Source organism: Salmo salar, chromosome ssa12 (assembly GCF_905237065.1).
Source record: "Salmo salar chromosome ssa12, Ssal_v3.1, whole genome shotgun sequence".
NCBI classification, from domain to species: domain Eukaryota; kingdom Metazoa; phylum Chordata; class Actinopteri; order Salmoniformes; family Salmonidae; genus Salmo; species Salmo salar.
Genome location: NC_059453.1, coordinates 45,916,190 through 45,927,860, shown reverse-complemented (window position 1 = coordinate 45,927,860; position 11,671 = coordinate 45,916,190). Strand labels below are relative to the sequence as shown.

Sequence of the window (11,671 nt, the reverse complement as noted above, 5' to 3'; positions counted from 1 at the left end):
TGCAGCAGAGGTAACTCTGGGTATTCCTCTCCTGTGGCTGTCCTTATGAGAGCCAAATTCATCATAACGCTTGATGGTTTTTGCAACTACACTTGAAGAAATTTTCGAAGTTCTTGAAATTTTCCAGATTGACTGACCTTAATGTCTTAAAGTAATGGACTGTCATTTCTCTTTGCTTATTTGAGCTATTCTTGCCATAATATGGACTTCATATTTTACCAAATAGGGCTATCTTCTGTATACCATCCATACCTTGTCACAACACATCTGATTTGTTCAGATGCATTAAACAAATTATCAAATGTACTTTTAACAAGGCACACCTGTTAATTGAAATGCATTTCAGGTGACTACTTCATGAAGCTGGCTAAGAGAATGCCAAGACTGTGCAAATCTGTCATCAAGGCAACTACTTTGAAGAATCTCAAATATAAAATATATTTTGATTTGTTTAACACTTTTTTGGTTACGACATAATTCCATATGTGTTATTTCATAGTTTTGATGTCATCACTATTATTCCACAATGTAGATAATAGTAAAAATAAAGAAAAACCCTTGAATGAGTAGGTGTGTCCAAACTTTTGACTGGTTCTATATATATATATATATATATATATATATATATAAAATTCTGCCATAGTGTGAGAATTTGACCTTTCAAACCCAACCTTGAACTTCTTCCATCATACATTTTCTTAATCTATTCCCTATTCATCTGCTCCCTATAATAGTAAACTATGTGGATGGAGATGATGAAGATATAGGGGATTACATGCAAAATGCCTGTTCCCCATCTCAAATGTTTGAAGATGCTGTAGATGCAGTTGAGTGCAGACTCAAAGGTGACAACCTCTCCCTCTGTCAATGCAATTCAATAAACTTTATTGACATGGAAAGTTAAAGCACTTTTTTACATTGTCAAAGTAAACACATAAGACCATAATATCTCTCCCCCCCCCTCTCCTTGTCCAAACACACTCTCTTACAGATCAGTTCGATGCAGTTGAGAAAGCAGACGAGTGCAGACCCAAAGATGACAAGCTCTCTTGCTCCCTCTTCAAGCCACCCTCCGATAGGTGAAGGTCCCTGGAGGGGTTGATGGGCTGCAGCCTGTAGTAGCAGGTATTGGACCGGGTCACGGTGGGCGTTCATTTGTTATTGTAACTCAGCAGCTGTGCATCATGCTCCCTCGAGCAGGTGGCAGCCTTGCAGGGGTGGTGGATGGGGGAGGAGAAGAGGGGGAAGGAGGCAGGAGCATGTGGCATGTGTTTGTGTGGCTGGGGGAGGGGAATGGGGGGGGTTGGAAGGCTAGCTCTCAGCAACCAAATTAAATATCGTGTTTGCTAGAGAAACAACATATGAGGGCCTGGATGGGGTCCAATGCCAATCATTCCTTGCCTTCAATAGGTTGTTGTGTTGTAGAAAGGCAAGAAAGCAACACTCTTTACATTGAAAATAAGAATTTGTTCTCAACTGACTTGGCTAGTTAAATAAAGGTCAAATAAAATAAATAAAACATGGCAGGAGGATGCCTCAAATAAATATTGGAAGTGTATGTGGTTAAGGCCTACGTCCATTTCTGTTAAATATACATTATTATTATATTATCAAATATTTTACATTTTAGTCGTTTAGTAGATGCTCTTATCCAGAACGACTTGCAGTAATGAGTCCATAGATTTTTATACTTTTTTCCGTAAATATAAATGCAGTGATTAGCACATGTGATGGCTGTGCATCTATGCTCAAATTAGCCTACAACATGACCAAAATACAGCACCGAATCAATCTAAACATTCTCACCATGGATACAATGTTGACAAGTAGTCTAATGACATTAAGACTACAGTATATGACCTATATGCATTGCCAACAACCTAATTGATATCTTGATTTAAAATAAATGGCTCCAAGCAACAACAAAAAACATTTGGTCTAAACCGTGGATATGTGAGCAAGTGGTGGTCTATTGTCGTGACTCGCGTTAATCATTTCCAAAACACTGGTGTTCGTATTTCCCTGCTGTTACGACGGTGTAATAACGCAGCAGTGTATTTGCTTTTTTGTCGAAAGGATTACAAATAGTCCCGCCCACTCAAATATTCAGTGCAATCTTGCTACAGTAGCAGCCTATGCCCCATGATACCTGATGCAGTGTTACGAATCACAGCGGGCTTTTATCTTTATTGAGAAACAACACGTCAATGCGAGATATCAATCGACGAGCATATCATTTTAATTTACAGTTGGCTGTACCTTGAAACGTGCACACTGTCATTTAAAGTGCGAAGAGCATGGTCGGGATTCCGGGCGCTTTTCAATGTAAGTAGCCTAACTAAACTAGTATCTATGTAGGCTAATGCTGTGGGGTGGTATATGTTTTGGTGTTGTAAAATACACGCAACACGTGTTTGTGGGCGTTTTAGGTGTTAATATTTGGATTATTTGTATATTATCCTATCACAATTTGTGTGGATCAGATGCGCTAAAATCAAAGATGGTGGATAAATGAAGATATATTACTCAGGTCGTTTACCATTGAATATAATTGTTCAGTTCCGGTCTACTTAACTGGGTCTGTCTCCCATAGACACCAATGCAATAGCAGCTGGGTCTGGTCTACGTAAATTAAAGGCAATGAACTAACCAGGAAAAAAAGGAAAACAAACAGGGGAGTGGGGTGTCTGGCTTCCTCTTCTGTCTCTGCTAATTTAAAGTGGCAGTCAGACTCATTTTCACCTCATTTAACACCTGATTTACTTAACAAAAGGCACGTCTCAATAGGTGGTTAGGTTGTCCAGGTAAGTGAGGTGGGGGGGCTTTCCTCTTTTGTTATCTATTGTTCCTCAAGCAAGGGGGAGGCCGATGACATCACAACTTCCCATCAAACCAACTCATCTAATGCTCAACTCCTTGAAGTTTGCAGTTGTGTCTCAAAAACACGATTTTTCTCAAAGCATATTTTTTTACCCTTTAGTGTGCATACTTTACTATATTTATACTTGGGATATCACTTTTCAACAGGAAAAGTTCAAAAATCACATAAATCTGCATCACCTACACCTGGGTCTCGCACACTCAGGAACAATGCGGAAACAGTCTTTTGTCCAGGGTGTTTTGTAGCCAAATGTAATGTTATGATGTTCAGTATGCAGACATTTTTCAATTTCACCTCAATATTTTGACTGAGAGTGCAAACGTTCAATGGGACCAACATTTACCAAAAATATTCACACATTTGGTGTCAATGCAAATGTGTCTCATTATTTCACTAATACATTGTTTTATTACCTCATAACTTTCATCGTAAGTAAACATAATCAACCGTTTTCATTCATGTCATAGTTAGATAATTACATTTTTGTAGCCTATCTTTAGGCTATTATAACATGCATATCCTTCTGTTGTGAGCTTTGCCCTCATATAGCTCATACTATCCTGCTATTATGCTCCAATTTGATTCAATAGCAGGGCCACCACTCTAAATGTGCCTTTTCATTGGAGGATTTGGAATTAATCCACCAGGCAAAGTTTTGCACCATCTGGAGTTTACAGCTTTTCAAGACAATAACACCAGGCGGTCGAAAGACTGCCAATAGAGAACTCCCACTTGTCTACTTAGCCTGTGGGACAAAGGCACAGTCATGCAATGCAAGTGGGATCGCCAGTTCTAGCCAGAGCCTCAGGGCACAACTGTATCATTGTTTGACCCGGGGGCACCAATTCGTCTCCCTTTTTCCCTAACGTCAGAATAACAAACGATGGCCTGACAAAGACAAGACAGTAATGATGATGATAATGATGATCATATTTTGTTACAGTAACCAGCAGGGAGCAGCAGAGCTCCTCTGGCAGCCATGTTAGAACTGTAATCGTTTTATGGTTCTTAGTGTTCTGGGATTTTGGTCCAAAATGTTGACCTGAATACATGTTAAATTACATCTAGTTAGTACGTAGTTGTTTTTTTGTTTTTTTATGAAATGAACGGTTTTAGAGTATGGATGGGAGAGTGGTGCCTTCGTTGTCTTTGCTGGGAGATAGTGTGCGATAACAAACGTGTCAAAGAGAGTACACCATCACTCATGTTCTTTCTCAATCATTCCCCCGAATTGTTGCTGTTTTGTCTCTTGATTAAATTAAATCCACTTGAAAACATGTGGCCAAGTTGGACGCTCCTACAATTTCCCCCTTTTTCCTTCTTTCTTTCTCGCTTTTGTGTGTGTGAGCGAGTCAGATTCCAATCCCCTGACTTTTAAAAGGGAAATAAATTACAAAGCCCTGCAGGTTTGCATTAGGCTCCTAATTGAGTTTGGCTCGAGTGGCTCGTCCGGGTTGCCAGATCTGGCCCCTTTGTGTTGTCGTGTGGGACAATTTCCCTGGCGCTGTGGAGAGAGAGAGGTGCCTGTAGCGGGGAGTGAGTCAGCCCAGCATCCTCATTTCCTCTCATGTGCTGCTCTCTCTGGTCTCCGAGTGGGTCTTTCCACCAGTAACACCTGTTAATGCTTTACTGGGCCCCACGGTATTGCTCTGGCTGGGGGCTCATCCAGCTCCGTCGTCAGGCCCATCAGATTGGAGGAGGTTTGCTCTAAGTCTGGCTCCCATTAACTATCAGAGGATGAATCTATGTTTGATTCAGAAACACAGATGATTTGAGCGGGGTGGAATTGAATTGGGTTTGAGGTTTGACTCATCACTGATGGGTGATGACATTTTGTTCCATGTGTGTGCACAGGCAGATCATTCTTAGACATTTGTAAAGTGTTGCTATGAGTGGAAACAACTTGAGCACACGTTCATGCTTAGTGTTGCGTAATATCAGGGTGCCTCGCTCTTCCATAACCTCATCAATTAGAGCCACAACAAAAACAATTATTCTGTTCCAAAGTCTTCTATTCAGTAATGAGGGTCATAATCTACTAAACTACTAAATACCAACTCCAAAAGTCTAAATGAAAACCAACCTTTTACCCTAAATAAATCAATCTATTCCCTCACATCCATTTTGAAGTTCACCCATGTTTTGACAGTCATGACATCTACCCTAAATCTCCTCCACAAGGCTAAACACGACTCACTGACTCAATGGATCTCCCTTGACAGACCCCCATGTTGCGTGTTTTCATGAGATAGTCGCCGTCCATCCATGCTCCTTATGGAATGCTCCTTATTTCACAAACCCCTATTACTTCAGCCTGTGAGGCAACCTAAAGTGAAGGCAAGAGAGAGAGAGTGAGAGACAGAAAGAGAGAGTGAGGGAGGAAGAAAAAAAAGGGAGAGGAACGGATTAACTGTCAGGAGAATGTGAAGCTAATTGACGCCAGGTTCGCACAGCTGTTTCTTGTTGCTGCGCGCTGCACGGACCGGGTGGGAGGATTGGATCCAGATGTGGGCCCTGCTCTTCGGATCGCCCGCCAATAACAATCCTCTGGAATGCCAGTCTACAGGAGACGAGACCTATTAGTGGGCCTGCGCTGGGGCGTGCTCCGCTCCTCTCTCCGCTCCTCTCTCCGCTCCTCTCTCCGCTCCTCTCTCCGCTCCTCTCCTCTCTCCGCTCCTCTCCTCTCCGCTCCTCTCTCCGCTCCTCTCCTCTCTCCGCTCCTCTCTCCATGTCGAACCCTTGGTTTGTTTTTCAGCAGATCGTCTTAAGATGATTACTTCTCAGGGGCTTTTTGTTAAGGCGTTGAGTTGACTACAGGGCTCTCTTCGCAGAGCTGTTAACACTGTCATTTTGTTTTACTAACTAGCCTCAGTGTCATTGTAGCCGCGTTACACATTGATATGATATGACACATTCAAGGGTTTGAAACCAGCTATGGGGTTCGGAATATGTTTAGCATATTTCTTAGGGGCTTTTGAAAGTTCCCCAAAATGGATAAGACCTTTGTGTCCTGCTGTGAAAAGTGTTTCTTTCAAAACCGTCATTGGAAATGCATGTATCCTTTCTACCCAGCTGTATTTTCGGGCATTTGACTGGTGGGACGTGGGGGCCTTATCATATGCAGGCATTTATTTAGTCTCCTACCCTAAGAGGAGGACATTGACCGAGAACAAAAGTACTAGTCACCCAGTAGTAAATTAGAGCGTTCACAGTGTAAAAAGGGAACTGAAAGGAACTTATCACCACATTATGCTTTTTTAATACCCGTTCTTCCCTCTTCCAGCCCAGACAAAGCCTAGTTAGGATTGGTTCCCCCTATTCTCCACGGCTTTCGGGGATATTCTACCCCTCTCGCTTACTCTCTCTCCTGGTCAATGGGGTTGGGGCTCAGCTGCAGTGGGCTTGTCAGCACCCAGAGGAGAGTTAAAATCCATGCTTGTATGAGTTTCCCATTGAAGACTGATAGCACAATATGGACTGGTTTTCAAATAAGAAACTCAAGTTTGGACAACGTTGCTGTGAACCTTCTCTCGCAAAGCATTCTTTACATTGTCATAATCGGGATATTGACGCGACACATCATTGGCTGTAAAAGAAAACATCAGCTCATGACAAAGAATGCGTAACACTGTCCAAGTCTGTCTTGTTATGTGTTTTAGCGCTCATGCTAACCTTTTCTGGCTAACCGGTTGACCTAAATCAAGGCTTGCGTCATGAAGGCGGATGATGAAAGATTCAGGAAAAGTCTCCCTTACAACTCTTCCCATGTGTCTCTGTTGTACGAGTGCTTTATGACTCCTCATGCTATCTCATCAAACTGCACCCCATCCATCTCCGCTCTGTTTCCAGTCCTGCTGAGCTTCAGAGCCGCTCAGGGATGGAGGTCTGTTCAGGGTCTGTAATCATAAAGTCCTGATCTAGGATCAGTCTTTTAGATCATACTGAATGCAATTCTTATTTTGCTGACTTTGTTGCAGTGTCACATACACTTTTAAAGTGGCGTTTAAATACAAAACAAATTGACAAAACTTTCATAACAGTTACATACCAATAAAATGAGACTAGCCTGCTGGCCTTACTGGGTCGATAGGAACATTAGCCTGAGCTATTTAGGAGGGATATCACACATGGCACAAATGATTGTCTAGTTCTGTTTTTCCTGCCGAGGTGTGCCCTATACCTGCGCCCAGAGGGGAGTAGTTCAAAGTCCGGGTACAGGGGGTGGCTTGGGTCTAAAATTATTTTGTGATCCTTGAAGCGGGGTTCTGACCTTAAAGATCTCATCCAGGCCTGCCTGCCTGTCTGTTTGACTCCAAGTACCTTGCTTGCTATGGTGATAATCCTTCTCAGCGTATTTCTCTGGCTGACAGTGGCATTGAAAAACCAACAAACAACACAAAAAATTCAAATACTCTCAGTGAAAGATTTGTAAAACAGAGTCAGTATAGTACTGTCAACATTAAAAGATCCCAGCTTTTTGAGAAAGTACAGTCTCTGTTGACTCTTCTTGTAGATCAGGTCTTATGGACAGGGCATACCTGATCCTTGATCAGCACTTATACTCTGAGATGCTTTATGAATACAGTTGTTGTGAAATGAAACCCTACTGTTCCCTTATTCACGTATCTCCAATTTACCAGACCAACTTGCTGAGGTTGGTATGTTTTGTTGGAATGTGATCTATTCAGACCTATACTATATATACAAAAGTATGTGGACACCCCTTCTAATTAGTGGATTTGGTTATTTCAGCCACACCCATTTCTGACATGTGTATAAAATCGAGTATACAGCCTCTATAGACAAACATGGGCAGTAGAATGGCCTTACTGAAGAGCTCAGCGACTTTCAACGTGGCGCCGTCATAGGATGCCACTTTTCCAACATGTCAGTTCATCAGATTTCTGCCCTGCTAGAGCTGCCCTGGTCAACTGTAAGTGCTGTTATTGTGAAGTGGAAATGTCTAGGAGCAATAACGGCTCAGCCGCGAAGTGGTAGACCACAAGCTCACAGAACGGGAGAGTCGAGTGCTGAAGCGCGTAGTACGTAAAAATCGTCTGTCCTCGGTTGCAACACTCACTACCGAGTTCCAAACTGCCTCTGGAAGCAATTTCAGCACAATTACTTTTCGTCGGGAGCTTCATGAAATGGGTTTCCATGGCCGAGCAGCCACACACAAGCCTAAGCTCACCATGCGCAATGCCAAGCGTTGGCTGGAGTGGTGTAAAGCCCGCTGCCATTGGACTCTGGAGCAGTGGAAACGCGTTCTCTGGAGGGATGAATCATGCTTCACCATCTGGCAGTCCACCGGACAAATCTGGTGTTGGCGGATGCCAGAAGAACATGCATAGTGCCAACTGTAAAGTTTGGTGAAGGAGGATTAATGGTCTGGGTCTGTTTTCATGGTTCGGGGGAGGCCCCTTAGTTCCAGTAAAGGGAAATCTTAACGCTACAGCATACAATGACATTCTAGACGATTCTGAGCTTCCAACTTTGTGGCAACAGTTTGGGGAAGGCCCTTTCCTGTTTCAACATGACAACGCCCCCATGCACAAAGCAAGGTCCATCCATACAGAAATGGTTTGTCGAGAAGAACTGTCAGTGTGGAAGAAATTGACTGTCCTGCACAGAGCCCTGACCTCAACCCCATCAAACATCTTTGGGATGAATTGGAATGCAGACTGCAAGCCAGGCCTAATCGCCCAACATCAGTGCCCGACATCAGTAATGCTCTTGTGGCTGAATGAAAGCAAGTCCCCGCAATGATATTCAAACATCTAGTGGAAAGCCTTCCCAGAAGAGTGGAGGCTGTTATAGCAGCAAAGGGGGGACCAACTCCATATTAATGCCCATGATTTTAGAATGAGACGTTCGACGAGCAGGTGTCCAAATACTTTTGGTCATGTAGTGTATGTGATGTTTATATCTCTTTCCTCTAGTAGTGTTTTTTGTTAGTTTTCCTCTTATAGTCACAAAGCCGAGGCAGGTGGGCTCATCATCCTTAGTCTGGGGTTTTTGGTTCTCTCTCGCTCTCTCTCTTTTACACACACACACACACACACACACACACACACACACACACACACACACACACACACACACACACACACCTTGGAGGGGAGCGCACCTTCGATAAGTCTAAACATCCCTGTGACTGAACCTTGAGTAAGGCAAAGGCATATCTGTGTGTGTGTGTATGTGTGTGTGTTTGGGCTATGCCCCAGAGTCCTTATCTAGCCAAGCTGTAATTGAGCCCTTCACAAATCTCCCCCGCAGGCTCTATCTCTGCTTGGCCAGGTGTTACCAATGCAACCCTCCAGATGAGCCACCTGCAAAACACACCACACAGGTGTGGCCGTCGCCAGGCAAGAGCACAACACAGCTGCTCCGGCCCGGGGGATAACTAGAAGGTTATTATGGGATCAACTGCAGGTGGAGGAGGAAACACACACATACACCACACACATCCAAAATAACCACACACACACACACACACACACACACACACACACACACACACACAGTAACCGAACACCCCAATGAGATGAGAGCTCTTTGGCTGGCGATGTTAAAGCACGCCTTTGAATACAAAAGATGAGGACTTTCTCTTTCCTGGGCCCCCGTGTTGACGTACGTTTCATTTCACCTGTCTATTGTTTCGTCTCTGACATGACAGGAACAATAAAGTTCTTTGTAGGGCTGAAAGTGGCACTATTGTCAGGTCCTTCCTGCAAGTACAATGGACGACACGACAAACCACCATCTTGGAATGAAGCTCAGGTTAAACCATTTAATATTAAGAGGAATGCGGTTCGTGCTTATTTTTTTTTTTACTTGCCCTACTGCCATGTCAGACGTGCCCATTGCGAAATGTCTGTTCCCTATAAAAAGCAGTAGCAAAGTCACCATTGTTTTACAAGGTGGCTGTTAAGTACATTAATGCACTGTGCTTATGTTAACCGTAGACTTCAAATGACTTATAACACTGTAGGTGTAGACTATAAGAAGCTAAGAACAGAGTATGCATATTGTATATGTTACTATGCTATAGAAAAAAAGGCTTTCTGCCTGCATACTGTAGATATGAAAGCAACAGTATCACCATAGAAAGCATGCACATTGCACTCCGACTGTCAGTCTGGCATTTTTTGCTTCTAAGCAGTTGTTTATGTGCTGAGAATTTGGTAAGGTTGGCAGAGCAGGCCAAACTTCAAGAGATCTCTCGCTGCCCTGTACACTTTAATGATTAGAATACTGTAAGTAAGGGCATGTAAGGCTTTAGCTATATATGGAGTCAGCCACGGATAGCCTGGTTGGTTTATCTGGTGCACGGTTTAACTGGAGAGAAAAGGAGAAGGTGGTTATTGAATATCGTTTAACAGAGTTATTGGAGAAAAGGTTTGGCGTCTGTCCCACACTTGGCCTTCCTCTGTGGAAACTTAGGGAAGATGCAGCCAAGTGAGCGTGTGACCCACCTCTCATAAATTCTTAGCGTGCGCGCGCACACACAGACACGCTCTCTCACAACCACACATACACACTCGCACATTAACACACCACATGCACAGTTGCACACACAGGCACTCGAAAGCACAGTCCTCCCTTCTCCAACCAAAGTGTAACAAGAGATCTGACGGTTTTCCATGGGTGAGTAGGCGGGTCAGGCCTTACTTAAACTAATCGCTCCCAGCAGTGTTGAATAGCCAGACACTCTGGAGCCGTGGGCTGAGGTTTTGGAATGCCACTGCCGGCTCAATGCCTGCCTTTCATCGAGAGCAAGGGAGAGAAGGAGAGAGAGGGAACAAGAAAGGGGGGGGGTGAGCGAGCGAGCGAAAAAAAGGGACCCATTTGTTATTGGTGATATAGGAGTATCTGAAAAGGAGGGTACAATAGCTCATGAGGAGGGAGGGGGTGGGTAAGGTGGAGCTTGGTGGTAATGGAGGGGAGGGAGGGGTAAAGTAGCAGTCAATGGATTTTCTTGTGTTTTCGCTAGGAGCGCCCCCCACCCATTTGTTTTTAATATCCCCAGGATGATGTGCGAATGAGCCTTTGAGAGAATCGATAGCTTTGAATTGAGTTGCTGCAAAGAGGGGGGAGACGAGGCCAAGAGAACACCCATAGGACTTCACATGGCCTGTTCTGATTTGGTATCATTATTGTGCTGAGTATGCAGCAAATAAAATAGTCCCCAAGATTTAGCGTGTGACCATACCACTGTCAAGCATGTTATTTATTTTGCATGTTTTTCCTTCACTGCTAATGACCCTACCAGACATGGAGAAAATGATTATGTCTCCCGTCAAGTTGTCCCTACAGCAGATGTAATGGAAAATATGGCATTGAAAAAATCAGACGGGACTGCGGTTTCCTCCTCCAAAAATCTAAGGCAGGAGTCTGAAAAGAAAAGCAGAAGAGAGAGAGTGAGACTCAGAGATTCAGGTGCATTGTGCTTTCATTGATTCCAAAGGAACTCCTGTGGGCTGAGATATGGTGAGTGGGAGGCAAGCCAAGGAGTGAGCTGTTTTGACTGTCTCTCAAGCCTGTGAATGACGAAAGACAAGCGTGGCCTCCAACAGACGTACACAAGAACACACACACACAAACACTCACAGGTGTCTACTTAAAAGAATGTGTGGGAGGGAATAGGTACTTTACGGCTGAAAGAAAGACACTTTGCAGCATCCCAGTGTTTTTGTTGACTTCCTGCATGGATCTCAATTTGGCTAGCGTAACTTCATTAAATGAAGTTAATGAATCATTTAAGTCGCGTGGCTTATAGAAAATGCATTT

At 43.6% G+C, this 11,671-nt stretch overlaps 1 protein-coding gene across 4 annotated transcripts in view; it reads left to right on the top strand.

Moving 5' to 3' along the window:
* Positions 1-2,103: 2,103 nt before the first annotated feature.
* Positions 2,104-11,671, top strand: part of LOC106565304 (protein CBFA2T2) — a 53,406-nt gene continuing 43,838 nt past the window's right edge. The window contains exons 1-2 of one of the 4 annotated variants that reach the window (XM_045691412.1): positions 2,104-2,325; positions 9,158-9,291. Coding sequence is in view for 3 of the 4 variants with exons in the window: in XM_045691408.1 (XP_045547364.1) it covers positions 2,298-2,325 (28 nt within the window). In the remaining variant the exon portion in view is untranslated. Of the gene's footprint in view, positions 2,326-9,157; positions 9,314-10,504; positions 10,529-11,671 lie in introns of those variants that run through there. The other 3 variants (XM_045691409.1, XM_045691408.1, XM_045691410.1) reach the window with 3 other exon arrangements.